Genomic DNA, 20,219 nt, shown 5'->3' on the forward strand with positions numbered 1-20,219 from the left:
TGAAAGATGAGCCAGATGAGCACAGCTGAACTGCTGGGATTTGATTGTGGTGTTTTCACCAAACCACACAAACGTCAGGATGGTGAGATATTTTAAAGAGCAATAATCAGTTCACTTACTTTAAACATGATCATCATTTTTCACTGGACTTGTTTCCCTAAAAATGTAACATATCACATTTGTTTCGCTTTCTATTTTTTTCAAATTTGGTGGTTAGTTTGATCTTTTGCTTTGTTGAAAAGCAGCTTAAAGTTAAGTCAAAAAGTCAAGAAATATGCATTTCTTTGTAAAAATATTTAATGGATTGTTTTTTTCTGTCCCCTGAAAAATAAATAAATAACGTCCAAGCCATCCGCGAAAATCCAAAATTTAAGCAATAAATTCAAACTTAAGAAAGAATGGTCGTTCATCTAATGTGATACTGACTCTGGAGGAGCTGCAGAGTTTCACACCTCAGGTGGGTCTTTATGAAAGCCACATGAAGTTCTGTTTGCAGAGACAAAGCAAAAAAGTGTTCTGGTCAATCCATGTAAAACATCAAAAATGAACATTGCACACTTTCCTCACAGTAACACATAGTGGTGGCAGCATTATACTGTGGGGACAGTTTTCTTTAACCGATTCGGGGAAACTGATTAGAGTTGATGGGAAGAAGGACGGAGATTAATCCAGGACAATCCTGAAAGAAAACCAGTTCAAAACCAACAATTCAACCAGAGTTCAGCCAGAGTTAAAATGAATGGGTTTAGATCAAATAAAATTATTATTTAATTTCAAAAATGATGTTTGCAGATGTTCTCCAACCAATTTTTTTTCTTCTGACTTTGGGCTATTTTGCAAAGAAGACAAAATGGAAACGACACATCTCAAGGCCAAGCTGAACAAGGAAGACACAATCCAAAGCTTTCAATGTTTGTATTTGCATAAAAGGCAAGGCAAGGCAAGTTTATTTATATAGCACTTTAAAACAGTACCACTGACCAAAGTGCTGTACAATCACAAGATTAAACAAATAAAAATCAAAATTAAAACACATAAAAACCAACAATGCAGTGACGTAAAACACTCTATATAATACATAAACATACCCAGATAAATACAGAAAAGCAGCATCTCAAACTGAATCAAAGGCCAACCAAAAAAGGTAAGTCTTAAGAGCAGATTTAAAAATTGCTAAAGAGGGGGCCTGTTTTACCAACATAGGTAAAGCGGTAAAACATTTAAATAAAATTAAAAACCACGTATAATTTCCCTCTACTTTTGAAGGATACTATAAATATGAAAAGCAACTCAAACATTAACAACAACACTAATGTAGAGAACTGGTCAACTTGACCTAAAGCTCTATCAGAAAGGGAAGCGTTTCATTCTTTTCCACCAACAGGTACCTCCACGTCCCCCCAGCAGCTTCAACTCCTCCCACTCGGCCCTTGTGATCTGGTTGAGGAGCAGCGTCCTCCTCTCCTCTGGAGCGGCTCCTCTCTCTAACTTTTCAGTCCGCTGCCCCGAACAGGACTCTGCGGTCATGGCCGGCACTCTGCCCCAGCACGGCTCTCCGAACTCTGGCTACAGCGCCAACAACGCCGCGGCTGTGCCGGCGATCACCCAGACGGACTCCAGGGACAAATGGAGCAAGAAGATGGACTTTCTCCTGTCTGTCATCGGGTTTGCGGTGGATTTGGGCAACGTTTGGAGATTTCCTTACATTTGTTATCAAAACGGTGGCGGTAAGTGTTTAAAGATGAAATTTACCTTCCAGGTTAATAAAGTTACTTTTGTAAAGTCAGTAACTTGTTTAACGTTTAATAATAATAATAATAATAATAATAATAATAATAATAATAATAATAGAGAAATAAATTGACTAATAGATTAAATAATGTAAAACTACTCAGAAAAAACTAATAGCAGGAACTGTCCATGGTGCCAAAGCAGACGTATCTAAAATGGAAAAGTAATAAAAATTAAAGGCATTTAAACAAACAAACAAACAAAAAAGTTTTAATTTCTTTTTTTTAATTCTGTCTGTGTTACTGGCTCATCTCTTGAAATATACAAATTATACAAAAAAAACCAACTTGATACACTTATTCATTTTGTACACAAGAGTCAATTTAGAGCTATCATTTTAGGCAACCAAATTATAAATAGTAAAACTATATTTATTTATTTTATTTTTTCTAAATTTACGCATCAACAATTAATTTCAATCAAGGTAATTAGTGATGTGATATTTCTTTCTTTCAAATGTTGTCTTTTTTTCTGTCTTTGTTTTCTTTTCCTTTCTTCATTTCTTTCTGTGGCTCCTCTGTGGTTGTATCAGTTTTTGATGAATTTTGAAGTCATTTCTTTGTGTTAAAATATATTTGTTGTTTTCAGATGAACAGCTGAGACATTAAAGCGTCTTCTGTCATGCATGTGTTCAGGTGCTTTCCTCATCCCCTACATTTTGATGGCGATCTTTGGTGGCGTGCCGCTGTTTTACATGGAGCTGGCTCTCGGGCAGTTCCACCGGACTGGAGCCATATCCATATGGAAACACATCTGTCCCATTTTCAAAGGTGAGGCTGAGCAATGAGCTGATTTAACACAAATTCAGATAAGATTAAAAAAAAAGTCCTTTTGATTGAACCTTTCCCATAATTAATCACTGCATTTTGTTCACAAAGCAAAGCTAAAAGTGGGAATACTGCGTGATGTGTGACTTGGTCTTTCAGGAATAGGATATGCCATCTGTGTCATTGCTCTGTACGTGTCCTTCTACTACAACACCATCATCGCCTGGGCCCTGTTCTACTTCTACTCCTCCTTCTCCAGCATCCTCCCCTGGACTAACTGTGATAACGTCTGGAACACCCCCGACTGCACCAACTACTTTGGAATGGATAATGTGACTTGGACAAATTCCTCCAGGTCTCCGGCAGAGGAATTTTACACGTAAGTGCATGTAAGTGTGAGTAACAGAAACCACATATTCGAGTATAAGTAGCTTTTACTGTAACAGTTCTCACAAATGTTGCCAGATGGTTATTTTTAACCACAAGCCCTTCTTGTCTTGTTTGCTGACAGCCTGATGAGACGCGGATTTTCTCTCAACAGGAGGAACGTTCTTGAAATCCACAAGTCGTCAGGACTAAGAGATGTCGGGGGTGTTCGCTGGCAGCTGATGCTCTGCCTCTTTCTTATCTTCACTATAGTTTACTTCAGCCTCTGGAAGGGTGTGCGAACCTCAGGGAAGGTAGGAATGAATGAATATACTTTATAAATACCATCTTCCATAGATGTATTGCAGAGTATTTATTTCTATTCATTTTGATGATTAGGCCTTTATTGTGGCTATGAATGCCAATAAAGAATTTGTCAGTATTCAAGCATATAAATGGAAAGTTTTGTGGAAGGAAAAAATGGCAGAAGAAAATGTGCCTTTGCAGCAGGGATAACCTCTGTGAGAAGATTGTGAAGCAAAATATTCCTAAAATTTTAGAGTGGTTCCCAAAGTGAAGTCAGAGCTTCAAACTTCACCTCACATAGACAAATCTAGTACATCAACTACAAGCAGAAACGGTGTCAGAAATGTCTTGGGCTAATTAGAACAAGAAGTGGCCCAAAGTCCTCTTTAGATGAAAGAGGACTTCATCTGAAGAGTAAACTTTTCATTTTGTTTAGAGATTAAGATCCAGGAGTCTGATGGAGGTGTGGAGAGACACAGAATCCAAGTCTAGTGTGAAGTTTCCACATTCAGTGATGGTTTAGGGTACCATGTCATCTTCTGATGTTGGTCCACTCTGTTTTATGAAGCTCACAGTTCATGTTTTCTTCTCCAGACACCCTTTATGAAGATTGATAAAAAATGTCCAACTGGAATTGGCATTTGCCCACACTGCCAAAAGTATCAAAAGCTGCGTCAGTGACCTCTGTGTTTCTGCGCTTCATTTAACTGATATGAAACCCCACAGAGGTCGACAGCTTGCAGCCATGCTGCACTGATACTGCAAATCATCAACTATTGAGTGCAGATACTCTAGAGAACATCCTTTTTCTCTTGTTTCTGTGTTTCTGCAAACCCTAATACTCTCTGAGTTTCACTTTTTCAATTGCTAAAATAAAGACTTTCCTTTATCAAATCTCTCTGTTTCTCACTCTCTGCTATTTTCTCTGCTCACCGTCAGGTTGTGTGGGTCACCGCCACCTTGCCTTACATTGTGCTTTTTATCCTGCTGATTCGAGGTGCAACTCTGCCAGGAGCCTGGAGAGGTGTGGTGTTTTATCTGAAACCACAGTGGGACAAGCTCCTGGAGACCAGTGTACGTTAACCAAAAGCTAAACACCTATATTTCTCAAATGTTAGAATTATTATTCACCCATATCATCAGCTTAAAACCCTGCTTTAATTGTAAAATATATTTTTTTCTCCTACGCTAATTTATTTAATGTGTAGACTTAAAATCTAAAAAAGACATGTAAGATTATATTCTTGATTATTTTTAAAACTCTATTTTGGGGGCAGTATTCCTATATAACAACAGAAAACCGTGTTATATTTTAGTTGTTATTTAAGCTTTATTTAATCGAGCAGACAAAGAACAATTTCTTATTTACAACTTGATTTGTATAAAACCTCTGCATGCACTCAACCAGTAACAGAAAAACTGAACATTTACTAACCTAAACTGTTCTATGTGTTTTTCAAAGTAAAGTAAATTTACAAAATGAACAGCTTTAAGTTTGTTGCAGGGTTATTAAATATATTTGTTGAAAATGGCGCCTGGGTAGATACCAGCCTCTTGACAATCTGCCTATCTATATCTCCTACATCTATATATATATATAAAAAAAATCCTCTTCTTCATGAGGCTCGCTGCTGTGTTACACCAAACCTGTGCGATCGCTTTGTTTGGAAGCGAATATGGATGAGATGAAATGAGATGCATAAATAAACCACAGAGCAGAATAATAAGATGCATAATTACTTCAGATTTTCTACCCATTAACAAAGGCTCCCCCCTTCCTCCCTCGCTCATGGATATCCAATGCTGTTCTCCCCTTTTTACCGCCGAATGCTCTTCAGATCTCCCTGCATGCAGCTGTGCAGCAGCTCGACCTTCCTCTGACAGGCACATCTTTCAGTTTGACAGAATTACATTGAGTGACCAAGACCACAACATAGAGAAATAGAAACTTTAATGACATTAAGTCACTAAAAGGTCAGGAAGTAATGAATGACTTTTCATGTTTAACATATGAAAACCTGCAGCATCCCAGACTGCAGACTCGAGGAAGGGTTGAAAAGTGTCTGCGCCTGTTTTCCAGGTGTGGGTGGACGCTGCTGCTCAGATCTTCTTCTCTCTGGGTCCTGGGTTCGGCGTTCTTTTGGCTCTTTCCAGCTACAACCCTTTTACAAATAACTGCTATCGGTACGCTTCTTCAAAATCCAACCCGATGAGTCACACAAAGTCTGTGTTTTACCGCTGGAAAAAAGTAGGTAGTCTCCATGCAAAGTTAGAACCGATGCACATCATGCATCAGCTGTGATCTATCTGAAACACTTAAAGGTCATCCACACAGAGTCACCGTGCATGAAATTTAACATATGACCCTATGAAAACCAAGTGTGTGTGTGCTGTGCAGGTAAAACCAATGCAGCAAAGTAAAGGAATATAACTACCATGAATTAAACCAGATGCTGCAGCGGAGGGTAACATCCTCTGGAAGCTATTAATTTAAAAGTATAATCCATCTCTTCTCAGAGAGGTAATCATTTGCATTATAATTGATTTAGGTCTGTTTCCACAATAATAACAAACAGACCTTTAGTTTTGCTTCTTTTGTTTGACAGGATAGATATGCAGGATTTTTGCTTTTAGTGTCGAGCTCCAAAAGTGCCACAATTCAGTAAAAGTTTAATTTTTAATATTTAGATTTTTGGGGATACAGAATAAAAAAAAAATTACAACAATAGGTATGTTAGTATTATTTGCCATGAAGTATTTTTAGCATTTATTTGTTATTCTGTGATCAACACCACCTCATGAATTTATTTAATCTGCATCCCAGATGAAGTCCAATGCTGCCCTGTTCAAGGTAATTGGTCTGAAGTCTCTGCGCAGGTTAACCAATCAGATGTCAGAGTAAAATGTGATTAACCAAATGACTGAGTTTTACATTTAAATGAATAATTGTGCATGTCTTTAAATAATGTTGAAACATTAGTTTTATTTTTTTTCTAGTTTTATTTTAACTTTTAAGCACTTGCAATGACGACTGTGTATTTCAGTTGTGTTCTTCCTCCAACAGTGATGCCATTGTGACCAGTTTGGTGAACTGCCTGACCAGCTTTGTGTCAGGCTTTGTAATCTTCACTGTGCTGGGCTACATGGCAGAGATGAGGAAGGTCGAGGTTGAGGATGTGGCCAAAGATAAAGGTCAGAAAATGCAGAAGTCAAAGTCAAATCAGCTGATTCAACATGTACTAACCTGTGCCTTGCTCCTGTTCTTATTTTTATTTCAGGGCCAAGCCTACTTTTCATCACGTACCCAGAAGCAATTGCAAACATGATGGGGTCTACTTTTTTTGCTATAATTTTTTTTGTGATGATGATCACACTGGGACTCGACAGCACGGTATGAAATCTGGATAGTTTCATAATGTTGTAATATACAAATGGCCATTTGTGCAACAAAAGTACTGTAAGTAAGCACAATAGTACTCTACTTTCTAAATAGGTCATTGCTGAATGCGAATGGTTGCTCTAGATTTTATGGTTAATAGAGAGATGGGGCCTGAATTCAACATACTACCACACTTTTTCAGATTTTTACCTGTATGCCCCTTTTAAAACCATGTGCCATTTTTCTGCCATCTCCCAATTAAAATCCCAATAAAAAGTTCAAGAGTTGATTGTTTAATTTATGAATTTTCTGATAGAAATATTTGTGTGTTTTAGTTTGGAGGGCTAGAGGCAATCATCACCGCTGTGCTGGACGAATACCCAGATTATTTCTCTCACAGACGTGAGCTTTTTGTTCTGTGCTTGGTGGTCGTCTGTTTCCTGGGTTCTCTAAGCACTCTCACAAATGTAAGTTTTCCTCTGAACACATTTTGTCATCTCATTACTCAAAATGACAGTTCCAGCTCCTTGCTGTTTTAAAATTTGGGGCACTTCCAGATGATAAAATTGCTGATGTAACTCACAACTTTCACATGAACATAGGGTGGCGCCTATGTGGTGAAGCTACTGGAGGAGTTTGGAGTAGGATGCTCCATCATCGCTGTGGGTTTCCTTGAAGCTATTGCAGTTTCCTGGTTCTACGGTACAAATATAAATGTTTTGGAAAAAAAAATTTCTGTGTGTCTTTCTTGATAACTGTCTGTAAGAATTACATTTTGTTTTATTTCTGGTTTCAGGGATTAAAAGATTTAGTAACGATGTTCAGGCGATGCTCGGCCAAGCCCCAGGATTGTTCTGGAGAGTGTGCTGGGTTGCTATAAGTCCTGCGTTTCTGGCGGTAAGAGAAGATAAAGTTAAATTTTTATAACAGTAACATATACTGTACCTCGGACCTGCACAATGAGAACACATTAACGTGTATTTATTTTGAAGGGAAGAAATGGTAAATAAGCATCATCCATTGAGGAGATCCAGACATAAGTGGGCTACAGTAGATAAGATATGAGTAAAAGCTTGTTGTAGCATCAAACACTCCTTGGACCAGCAGCCTTTAAATAAACTCTCCTCTAGCTTAAACTCCTCACTTCTCTTTTTCCACATTAAAACAAATGTCAGCCCTGATTTTCTGCTCTCAGCTTGATATGTCTCCTTTTTGTTTGCATCTGTCTTTCTTTTGGCTGATTTTACATATTTAGTTTACTTTAAAGAATAATATTTACAATGAATGGCAAAAACATTTATACCCTTTTAACTCTTCTAACTTTTTGTCCTTTTGCAACCACAATCCTCAGTGGGATTTATTTTGCCATAGTGTGAACAGGAAACCTGTTTAAAGCTAATGGGAATATGAATGGTATTAAATACTGGGCGATCCTGAGAAAAAAAAGCTGTAACAGCAACACAATGATCCTAAATCTACAGTAAGAGTCACACTGGAAGAGTTTAGATCAAAGAATATTCATGTGGTGGATACGAGTACACAGCTAAATTTAATTGAGAATGGTCCATGTTAAGCCTTGAAAATTGATTTTCTATTCAATCTGAACAAGCATTAGCTTTTTGCAAAGAAAAAAAAGCATGCAGGCCTTCAGATAGTTTGGGGAACCACTAAAAACAAAACTCATCAGCACAATTGAAAACTTTTCAGCATGAAATTTCCAACACTGAAGTGTAATTTTTCTCCACTCCTCTCAGTACATCATAGTGAGCTCTCTGTTGAAAGCACCTCCCCTCACGCTGTTCGACTACAAGTATCCAGACTGGAGCATCACAGTCGGCTACATCATCGGCTTCTCCTCCTTTATGTGGATCCCCATATACATGGTCTACAAACTGGTGTGGACCCCTGGTTCTCTCAAACAGGTTTGTGGATTAAAACAAACAACAAAACCATTTCTCATGTGTTTAATTTACTAGCCTCTTTTAAACCTCTGATCATCGGCTTGTTTCCCACAGAGGCTGGCTGTGTGTCTGAGACCAGAGAGGACCATCCCAGACGTCCATACTGACAGTCTCAACATGGCCGCCGTATCACAGAAAGACATGAACACCTCTGTGTGCTTGTGAACTCCTCTTTAATTAAACCACAGTTTCAAGTAATTTGTGATTGAACCCCAACGTGACCTGTCATCATGACTGTTCTCCTGGTGGTGATGTTGAACACGTCAGATGGCTTTTTCACAGCAGACTGGTGAAAAGTTGAATGCTGCTACATTTGAGGATCTAAGATAGCAATAGCTATATCTTTACTTTGTGTAAGTCAGACCTGCATCACCTGCACAGTGCACAGCTCTGTAATATGGCTATTTTCTCATGTGATACTAGTTTTGTTGTATGCTCTGTGGTCTGTTTTAATATTAATGCAGTTGCATCTCAACAAGAATAATTAGACAATATTGAAAAGTTACCTTGTTTCAGAAATAAAAAGTGAGTTCATAAATAGATTTATTACATGGAGAGTGAGATATTTTAAGTGTTTGTTTCTTTTTTATTTGAGGATGATGGCTTAGAAATAATGAAAACCCAAAAATGAGTTTCTCCGGAAATTTTAATATAACATAGGACCACAAAATGATTTTACTTAATAAATTCTGGCTTACCAAAAAGCATACATTGTACTAAATATGCTCTCAATACTTATTTGCATAAATTATTACATCAAAGCAGAGAGGCACAGAGGAGAGCAGAATGGACACCCAAGCTGCCTTAGCAGCTGCAAATTGAAGCATGAAGTTCTCTAAAATGTCCTGGTAAATGGCTCTGCTACCTATAGGCTTCAGTGCACCAACACCTCCATGTGACATGTTTCTCCAAACCATTACTGGCTGTGGAAACTTCCCACCGAATTTCAAGTCACTTTGGTTCTGTGCCTCTCTACTCTTTCAAACTCTGAGAGATTGATTTCCAAATGAAAATATCTCTGATCAATAGACCTCCACAGTCTATGTCCTGGATATGTCTGTGTGTGGTGACTCTTGAAGCTTTGTCTAGTGCAACTCTCACGACTGCAGTTTTTTCTTTCACTTAACTTTCCATTGATATCTACAGGACTTTATTATCAGCCAGCTTCTTTATAAATCCCTTTTTGTGGCATTTTTTTCTTTGTAGAAAGAGTCAAGTAATGTTTGCTAAACACTTGTCAAGTTAGCCATCTTTGCCACTGCTGTGTGTCACAACATAATATTTCTGTGTTAACACTCATACTGTAATTAAACTTGTGTGGCATTTTAATTTTATGAGAAGCAGATGTTTGGATTTTTTTTTAGCTGTAAGCCATGATAAGTAAAACTAGAATCCAATGTTTAAAAACATACCACTCTGTATGTAACAAATATGAAATATATTACTGAACTCTTTTATTGTCCAGATAAGATTTAATTCCTTGTCATGCACCCATTTTAGAGTTTGCCAAGGAGAATAACATTTAGATTGTGTAATTGTAATATTAATTTATGTAATTAGGAAGCACTTCCTCCACTATTTACTTGTTTGATGGCATTACTTTCCAACAAAGGGCATCAGATTTGCTCACATCTGGGGCCAAATGTTGCATTTACTTTTAGGTTCAATGTAACAAAACTCAAAACAGGTTGACAGGTATTTACAGTTTTCACCACATCATTGTATTTTATGACCTGGCTCTGAAGTATAATAATTTATTAGGATCTAAGGACTGTTGATTAATTTATCCTAAAAAAAAGTATATTTCCTCATTAAATCCCACAAAATATAATTAAACAACACAGAAAGCCAAAAATTATCAAATCATACCATCGTCTCACTTTAAAAGCAGGAATCCTCTCCATTGATAACATGTGTGAAAATGTTTCTAATTCATTTCTAATCTAATTTTTCAGTTGATATTCATTAAAAAAAGTTTCTTAATAATGTCCTTTGACTCTCGTTGGACTGTTTTGCCTTAAGTTGAACATGTGTGGAAAAATTGTAAAGGTGGTAACAATATTGTGCCTCTCCATAAGAAGTTTTTACTCTAAAGACTGTTCAGATGTTTATCAGAATATATATTATGTTTTAGTCACAAATGTTATTTTAAATGCTTTATTCAGAGACTTATGTGATGATTGTTGTGTCCTCCCTGACATGGTTTCTGCAAAATGTGTATGAAGTGACTATAACACCTAACTGTGTCCGTCTGGTTTCTTTTATTCATTTAAGATTTCAGATAAACATATACAAACTCTGTTGTGGGCAGTTTTTAATAATTATTATAAATAAACACCAAGAATGTGGTTGTAAATATTGTAGATATTTGTGGCCACAAATTTGTGAAGAGCCTTTTATGACTCCCCAATGTATGTTTATCTCTTAAAACAATATTTTAGATAAGAAACAGCATGCAAACAGAGCGGTATTAAACTTTGGATATTTCTATTAGACTTTCAAACAACTATAATCCTATTATCTCTGCAAACATTCACATTTGAAGTTTTCAGTCAAATTCTGTCCACATCAGGGCTTATCTCTTCAAGAACAACAGAGTTCAGGACATATGAGCTGCTGCTGGCTGCAGCATGGTGAGCAGATTAAAGCCCTTTTGTGCCTATTGAAGTCGAGAACAGGCAAGCGCAATGGATACATGAAAGAAACACACTATAAAATACAGTCCTGCCTTATCAACCTGATGCAGCATATACAAAAATGCTGCTGCTCATATGACACAATGCAAAGCAAGGAAATACACGACAAGAGCTGACAGAAGCAATATGTCATAGTGTAAACAGTCAAGATTGTTGATTACTAACTAAACGTTCAAAAGATGTTATTTTATTCTTTGGCATTTGTGTGGAAAGGTTTGGTTTTATGACTTGTATGATTTATTCGTGCATTCATGTAATCAAGAAGATAATTTCACAAAAGTCCCAAAAATTCCTTATAGTGCAACCTAATATTCTCTACTCCTCCCTCCCTGACCTCTCTGCTGTGTTCTTCACAGAGCAGCTGGATTTCTAATGTGATCAAATTAAACTCAGGAGGACTCTGATAACTAAAGGCATGTCTTATTGAGCTGATTTTGTTTAGGGGTATCAGAGTAAAGTGAGCCGAGTGCAAATGCAGGACACATCTTTTAGATTTTTATTTGTTGTTTTGTTTTTTAAAAGACAGAAAACACTGAACCTGTTCCTTATGCCTATATGCACCACTTTGTTCCAGGCTATTAAAATACACTGACATTTGTGGTTGTAATGTGACAAAATACAGAAAAGCTTAAAGAATATGATTACTTTTTGAAGGTACAGTGTACCAGGGTGAAGACACTGACATATTTTCTATCTTTCAAGATAAGATTCAAATTGTTGTGGGTGCCTTCTCCTGTTTACCTTATTACCCAATCAGATGCACATCCTTGATTGATTAAGTCAGAACTGATACTTATTAGCAGAATATGTGTCTGTGTCTGCATGCGTTCATTTAAGAGCAGACCTCTGACTTTATGCATTAATTACATGCTTTCTAGTTGCAATGACATTATTTAAGGAGCTCTGTCTACCGTGAGTGACATTTCATGATGTTAATTATGGCTTCTGTGTTAGAAAATAAAAGTCGACACGCCTATCCATCAGACATGCAGAGAGACGATATAATATGTTACCTCAAGGAGCCTGACCCGTCGGTCTGTTCTTCATTGCACTTTGACATTGCACAAATAAGAAACAGGAAAGATGCTACAGGTAATCTCATTACTTTCTACTTGTCATATTTCCACATTAGCTAAATAAGTCTGAGCTGACTGATGAATTTATATATCAGATAAAATTGAATATTCTATTTGCTATATATATATACTGTATATACCTATATATATTTCCTGTCAAAGAAAATCAGTTCATCCTACATTTTCTTTCCATGCACCTTAATTGTGTGAAATATAAGAATAATTGTGCTAACTGAATCTGGTTCTTTACCTTGGTTCTTCACAGTATTTTGCTCTTATTTATTCATATATGTGGTTGTAAAGCACACAGGATCAGCTGATGGTAGTAATAAAAAAATGTGATTCAAAATAATAAAAGCTTCACTGTATTTGTTTTTTGAGAAAAGTGACTTAAAATGATACCTTGGGGACGGTTATTTTCCTTTCTGTTCCAACACAAACACAAAACCCTATTACTGAAAACAGCTCAAATATTTTATTTTTTATTTTTTTACTTGCTTAACAATGAAAAAATCTAAAAATATAAGCTACTTTAATGAAATTTGCAAAGCGATCTGTCAGATAGTCACATTTTTGTAGATATGTAAATCATCTGGAACATAAAAAGAGTTGTACAAATATCTTATTAGAAACACTTGTATGTCCCACTTTTCTTTTATTTCCATTTTCTTTTTTTTTTGTGCTGAACTGGAGTCATTTAACCAGGCTACCTTTTAAAAGACTGATTTAGAAAACAGCTTTGATTTTTCGGTAGACTGTCTGACGCTTCTTTCTGGCTTCCCCTTGGTGGCGTCATTGCTCAGCGCAGTAACCCAGTGGCTTTAGGACCCTGATGAAGCGGAAGAAGAAACGCCTCCCATCCTCGTCCTTCTCCTCCTCCTCTTCCTCCATCCTGTAACATGATCCCGCATCTCATCCCACAGGCTGTAATATTATGTTTTAGTGTGATTACCAGCGCTCAGGACGCCTCCAACGTGACCGAAAAGCCTTATGCGGTCCTGCAGAAGCAGAACCTAGGTGAGTTCTGGTGCTTCACTGAAAACCAGTATGAGGACTGGGTCTGGAACTCTGCCATCCGGGCCGCTGTTTGCTTTTTGTTCTTTTGTTCCGTTTTACTGTAACATCGCCATGTTCCGATCTGCCGTGCAGCGGTGAATGCATCCTATGAAGTGTTTTAAGGCGCTGTTGCTGACCTGTGCGTGTGTTTTGCTGCTTCACAGTAACGTTGGGGAGTGTCCTCGCCGTCCTGCTGCTGCTGATGATCATCATGGCTGTCTGTGTCTACAAACCTCTGGCTCGTCGTTGAAACTGGACACAAATATTTGCACTAATAACAGACTCCGACTGCTTGCGGTTCTTCCGGTGCAAAGTCACTCCTGCAACGTGTTCAGACGCCTGCTGAGGGCAGCACCCCTGGGCCACAGCCAGCTGCCTGGAAGCCTGGCCCAAATGAATTAGGTTTTCAGGCATTTTAATGGTTTTATAAACATACAATTCCCCTCAGTCAGCATAAAAAGGATTCTTGTGACAGCACTCATTAGATTTAGACCCTCAGAGCAATGGGGAAGTCCAAGGAACTCAGTGAGGATGTGAGAAGGAGAATTGTAGATCTGCACAAGTCAGGAAAGTCTCTTGGAGCCATTTCTAAAGAGCTACAGATTCCCAAATCATCCGTTCAATCGATCATACGCAAGTATGATTTATTTGGGTGCGTCAGCACTTTGCCCAGGTCTGGGAGAAGGCCCAAGCTTTCCCACTCAGACGAACTGAAACTGGTTAAGATGTTCAAAGACAATCCAGGAACCACCAAGGTTCAAATCTGGCAGGAACTGGAAACTTCTGGAATGCAAGTGTCTCTGTCCACAGTGAAGCGGGTTTTGCATTGCGTTGAGCGTCCAAAACTGTCCAGCAAGAACCAGGATGATCTTCTTCTGAAGAGTGCCACCGGTGCAGAGCTCGCTCAACAGTTGCAGAAGGTGGGAGTGGGTGCGTCTGCTTGCGCAGGGAGACGAAAAAGGGCCGCCAAGAAGCCACTGTTGTCGGAGGAAAAGGCCCAGGGCAGACTGGAGTTCTGCCAGAAGTACATAGACTGGACCACAGAGGACTGGTGCAGAGTCATTTTCTCTGACATGTCTTCCTTCCGATTGTTTGCAACATCTGGAAAAGGATTAGTAAGAAGAAAAGATGAGGCCTCCCAGGAGACCTGTATGATGCCAGCAGTGACGGATCCTGATGCGGTGCATGTGTGGGGCTGCTTCTCATCCAAGGGAGTGGGTTCACTCACAGTCTTACCCAAGGACACCTTCATGGATGAAGAGTGGTATCAAACCGTCCTGCAGGAGCAGCTTCTTCCAACAATACACGAGCAGTTTGATGATGGAAAATATTTTTTCCAGCATGACGGGGCACCGTGCCACAAGGCAGAAGTGATAACCAAGTGGTTCAAAGACCATGAGGTTGAAGTTTTGGACCTGTGGCCAGAAAACTCTCCAGATCTCAACCCCATGGAGAACCTGTGGTCGTTCCTCAAAAAGCGAGTGGACAAGCAGAAGTCATCGAACTGCGAGCAGCTCCAGACTCTGATACGTCAAGAATGGTTCACTCTAAGCCGGGATTTGGTTCAAAAGTTTATATCTAGCATGCCAGAAAGGATTGCAGAGGTTGTGAAGAAACAGGGTCAACCTTGTGAATTTTAAATCTTTACAAGGTCACCCAATCAGTGCTTCTCTGTGAGGTTCTGTTGGCGTTTTATGACACAAATTAACCATTCTTCTATTTTTCTGTCTTGATTGCTGTTTTTCCTGTCGGCTATGCAATGTTTCTAATAATTATGTTATGACATCTGATCCTAAATTAAGAAAATGCTTTAATGTCATCGTTTCAGCTTGGTGATGGTAAAAATGTGACGCATATCACCAGAAGATCAAAACATAAAGCTTTCTTTTCTTGGAGACAAATCAATTTAATTGGACACAGCAGAGGAAACAACTTTGAAGAGCTGTGGAATGGTGGTTTCACAGGATTTCTCTAAAGAGGAGAACATGGACGTTTCTCTGGAGAATCTGTCTTGGAGGAGTAAAGTGTGGTGGTCGGAGGATTAAAGTCCTTGGGTGGTTTTGGAGTTTCCCCACTTGACTTTAGTCAATCAATATTGGACAAAGCAGAAGTAAATGTGCTCTTCAAAGGTTGTTGAAGTCTTTTTGTAGAGAGAAAAAAAAAATCCCACTTCTGCTGCATAATCAACCCAAAGCACTTTGGAGCTTTGGGAGAACTTCTTGAACAGTAAATTGACAGTGAAAATTTCCACCACAGTTGCTTAACATTTGTAGCGGTACTTTTGATGACCCTACATTTGTTATACTTTTCTTTCTCTCTGTGTACCTCCTGTTTTTTTCATTGGATTCTACCCATATCAGTTAGAGTAGTTATCGAGTTTTAGAGGGTGATCTGTAGAGGGGAGAAATCTGCAAGGGGATGATGATCCTCCTCTCTCATTACTTACTGTATTGTTTGGATTTGAGTTTTGTATTAATTAAACTAACAAATGCGAGATGAAATACTATGGTAGTTTCCTCTGTTTTCACCTGATCAGTCAGAGCAGGTATATCTTTATTCAAAGCTTAGGATTTGCTTAAAACTTTTTAGCATCAAACTAAAGAGCTGCTTTTTCTGTAATCCATGAATCTTTGAATGTGTAGAAATATTTTGTATCTGATCTAGACAACGAAAAGTAAAATATCCCACAGAGTATTTTTATGGTTTTATTTCTGCCATTGTAAAGTTGTCATCAGTAAAGCTGTCAAAACAATCCTGTTTCTTCTTTAATGTGTTCATGTTTGTATAATTTCTTAGTCTTTTAATAAGGTTTTCTGAGTAATTTACAGTTTACAGCAGGAACAGGATTAAACGGTTCATTCTGTAAATGTAACTGTACCTCTTGAAGATTACAAAACAGAGATGATCTACCTTTATTCAATCAGTAGATTGATATGATTCTTGGATGAACATCCAATTTTACTGCTTAGTGCAACAATTAGAATATGTTGACAGGTAACCTCATAATACAGTTTCGTTCCTAAAGGACCTCAGTCAGTAGTGACCCCCAGTTTCCAGGATAATACCTCATTATGCCAGGTTGCAATATAACCTGGTTTCTTTAAAATACCCAGTAAATTTCCTGAAAGCTCCAAGAATGTGTTAAGCTGTTAGAAAGTAATTGATGGTAAATTCCAAGAAATTATCTTGTCAAAGTAGTTCCAGGATGCTACCAGATAAGCTCAGGGGAACCTCCAGTAGCATATCGGTTCCATATACTACTTGTTTCCGCAGGAACATTCTTTAAAAGTGCTTGGTAAGTTCCAGAAAGTACAACGTGTGTTTAGAAAAGCAACTTCTAAAATTTCTATGAAAGTTTTGCAGATTATAAAATGCCAGTGGCATATGAACAACCTATAAATTGCAAAATGGTTGTTTTTTTTCAAGATTTTGTGTTAACATTGTTCAAAACAGTTCAAATTACTTTAAAATGAAATAATATTTAGTCTGTAACTGTTTAGGTTGAAGCATAAAGAACATATTAATTGAAATTGAAAAGTGCAAAACTTCTAGTTACCAAAGAAAATAATTTTCTGGGGGCCTGAGTTACAAAAACATTTATACATTTCATTTTTTTATTCATATATATATATATATATATATATATATATATATATATATATATATATATATATATATATATATACAGTACAGACATATATGATGTATATTTTAAATCAAACTTTGGAATTGTTTTCATCATTTGATGATGTTGTAACAAGTCAATTGTGCAAAATAGTATCAAGTTTCTACAATGGTGAGATAGTAAACCAAATCTTCCCAGTATAACAACCCAGTGGCTTTAGGACCCTGCAGTAGCGGAAGCAAAACGCCTCTCCTCATGATCATCATCCTCCACCTTCATCCATGAACAACATGATGCTGCATCTCATCCCACAGGCTGTAATATTATGTTATAGTGTGATAACTAGCGCTCAGGACGAATCCAACCTGACTGAGAGGCCTTATGTGGTCCTGCAGAAGCAGAATCTAGGTGAGTCCTGGTGTTTAACTGGAAACCAGTTTGAGAATTGTCACTGGAATTCTCCCATTCGGTTTGGTTTTTATGCTTTAGTCCTGTTGTCCTAATATTGAGCATTGCGCCATCCCATGGCGAGCTATGTTGTTGCTGATCTGTGTTTTGCTGCTTCACAGTGACATTGGGGAGTGTCCTCGCTGTTCTGCTCCTGCTGATGATCATCATGGCTGTCTGTGTCTACAAACCTCTGACTCGTCGCTGAAACTGGACACAAACATCAACTGTGAGGGTTATCTTCTGGTACAAGCTGCATTGCGAAGTAGAGCCCAGCAGATGGCAGTACAGCCAGGCAGCTATCAGCAGCGACACCTTCTGATTTGGAAGCCTAAAATAAAATATGCTGCGACTGAACAGCTAAAAATGACACATTTATTTGCAGATTGTAGTAAAAGCGGAAAATATATGCACCTAACATCTGTATCCGCCAGTTTTAGCAATGGTTAAAGTGAAGCCGTCATCACTCCCTATCAAAACAGGCTCACATTCAAGGAAATTGCTGCCTCCAATATTCAGCTTGAAAAAAACATTTTTGCTTATTTTCAAAAAGTTCAAGCTGACAGATTGAACTACAGCAAAGAAGACCTAAGGATATCAAAGATTATCAAGCAAGGCTTTCCTCCTTAAAGGTACACCACAGGGTGGTGTTGCTACCAGTGTAGAGCTTGCTCAAAATTGGCAGCAGATGGGTGTGAGCATGTTTGCATGCACTGTGAGACAAAGACTGTTGGATAACGACCTTGTAACAAGTATGGCTGCAAAGAAGCTGCTTTGGTCCAAGGAAAACATCAAGGCAGACTGGGTTTCAACAGGAAGTACAAGGAGTGGACTCCACAGGACTGGAACAAAACTATTTTCTCTCATGGATCCATCTTGTCTACGAAATCTGGAAAATCTTTAGTCCAGAGAAGAAAGCAGAAGTGGCATTATATTGTGTCAGCTGCGGCAGATCGTAATATTGTCCTCCTTCCAGCATTCCAAGCACATTTCGATGATAATCAGGATGTTTTCCAACATGACGGAGCACCGAGCCACAAGGCACAAATGATCATGAAGTGGCTCAGAAATTATGGTGTTGAATATTTGAACCTGTGGCCAGAAATGTGTCCAGATCTTACTCCTGTTAAGAAAATGTGTTAATTTTGCAAAAATAATAACTATGGACCTTTGTGAGACTCACCTATTGCAAAAAAATAAAAAATCTTTCTATTTTACAGCAGATTGGCAGTGAACAGCAACATGTGGGGGAGGGTCTATGCTATACTCCATGGAGCTTCAGGAAAAACTTACTCTGGTATTTTATTTCTCTGTTGCCTCATTAAAAGGTTTTGGGACTGTAGAAGTAATTGGGCAAAAACTTCTAGTGGTTTAGCCCTACCTTTATATAGGTGACATAATATGGGATTTTGTAATTGTTTTGCTCATAAAAGGCACTGAAATTTAAGAAATTAGATTAGATTCATATGTGATTATAGGACTAATAAGAAGAAAGGCCATGTTAACTATAACCAGAAATAATGGCCAATGAATTTTGATGACTGGCTTGATAAGCAGCTATGAATCCAATGATTTAATGATTTTAACTCATTTTCTGCTGCCCACAAAAGTTTTTTAATTTGTTTTATGATTAAAAGTGTGGAAACATGTGAATTTATTTATTTTAACCTTCTTAAAAATTCTGGCTAAGTAGAGAAAAATGTTTATTTCTCACTCTCATTAAGAAAAACAAAAAGATAAATCTCTAAAATTCTGAGAAATAAAAAGATTTTACGTAGCTTTATAGTTGAATTTGCCATGACACATCTGAGAGATTTTTTTTTTATTTTTACAAATTACCAATCACAGTGATCAGTGCTTCTTTATGTGCTATGTTGAAATGTGTTTATTACTGATTCATTAAACTGTAAAAAATCTTTTCTGTTCAATCTCGTGAGACTGTGCACTATCAAAATAAATATTGCAGAAAAAGATATCTACAGTAAATTTTACGTGGCTTTTAATCATATGGAACTTGTTTTGTTTTTAAAACACTATGACCACAACCATTTGTGTGTTCTACTGGGGTTTTATGTGACACAAAGTAGTGTGTAAGAGTAATATGAAAGAGAAAATGATGGTGTTCTTAGCTATTTGTTTTGTTAAATCAATAGCCTGTGGGCCACAACTATTTTGAGATATCTGTGAATATAATTTTTTTGGACTGGACTTCAGGCTGTCATGATTGGATATGTATCGATCTAAATCATTCCATTTTACGTAGTTCTTGGTGTGTGTTTATGGTGAAAGATTAGCCTCCACCTCTGTCTCAAGATGTCTGCCCCCTTTAACAGGCTTCCTTCTGGGATTGCCATTTATTTAGAGAATGAGATTTAATCTGAGAATAAATAAAACACAGATGGACTCTATTAACTGGGTCCATCAAATATTTTTTTAAAGTTAGAAAGCGTTCTTCACAGCTGATGAACCACTTTGTCTTGGTCTGTCACATCAAATCTGCAAAACTTTGAAGTCTGTAGTGGTGGAGACTACAAGTGAAAATGATTAAGAGAAAGCTACTGCAAGGATCTGCACTTCACACTGCTGACCAGGTTCAGGCTGAAGATATGAGACTTAAATAGACTTTTATTATACTGAGCCAGTTGTTCAAAACTTAATTGAGAAAAGAATGAATAAGAGAAACAAAAAAATAAACCTTTTTTCCCCCTGAAATTATCAACATTGTCATGGATTGTTTTTATTTTTTTTA

At 37.7% G+C, this 20,219-nt stretch overlaps 1 protein-coding gene and 1 long non-coding RNA gene across 2 annotated transcripts; both read left to right on the forward strand.

The window, feature by feature from the left end:
- The first annotated feature begins 1,407 nt into the window (after positions 1–1,407).
- On the forward strand, positions 1,408–10,869 carry slc6a4b (solute carrier family 6 member 4b). Its single transcript, XM_032579232.1, has 13 exons — positions 1,408–1,727; positions 2,427–2,561; positions 2,718–2,937; positions 3,100–3,238; positions 4,170–4,304; positions 5,311–5,414; positions 6,295–6,422; positions 6,509–6,621; positions 6,945–7,076; positions 7,212–7,311; positions 7,406–7,506; positions 8,364–8,531; positions 8,625–10,869. The coding sequence occupies exons 1-13, from the start codon at positions 1,526–1,528 to the stop codon at positions 8,733–8,735; spliced, it is 1,788 nt and encodes a 595-aa protein (XP_032435123.1). The 5' UTR covers positions 1,408–1,525; the 3' UTR covers positions 8,736–10,869.
- Positions 10,870–17,267: 6,398 nt separating this feature from the next.
- LOC116730474 (uncharacterized) lies at positions 17,268–20,185 on the forward strand. Its single transcript, XR_004341326.1, has 2 exons — positions 17,268–17,431; positions 17,593–20,185. It is a non-coding gene; the product is annotated as an uncharacterized LOC116730474 (long non-coding RNA).
- Positions 20,186–20,219: the final 34 nt, after the last annotated feature.

Source organism: Xiphophorus hellerii, chromosome 12, assembly GCF_003331165.1.
Source record: "Xiphophorus hellerii strain 12219 chromosome 12, Xiphophorus_hellerii-4.1, whole genome shotgun sequence".
NCBI lineage: Eukaryota > Metazoa > Chordata > Actinopteri > Cyprinodontiformes > Poeciliidae > Xiphophorus > Xiphophorus hellerii.

What these genes read in the sequence shown, in the direction of transcription:
- slc6a4b (XM_032579232.1), top strand. Translation starts at nt 1,526, where the DNA reads ATGGCCGGCACTCTGCCCCAGCACGGCTCTCCGAACTCTGGCTACAGC. An exon ending in GTGTGCGAACCTCAGGGAAG is followed by an intron (nt 3,239 to 4,169) that starts GTAGGAATGAAT and finishes GCTCACCGTCAG; the next exon opens with GTTGTGTGGGTCACCGCCAC. An exon ending in CACTGGGACTCGACAGCACG is followed by an intron (nt 6,622 to 6,944) that starts GTATGAAATCTG and finishes TGTGTGTTTTAG; the next exon opens with TTTGGAGGGCTAGAGGCAAT.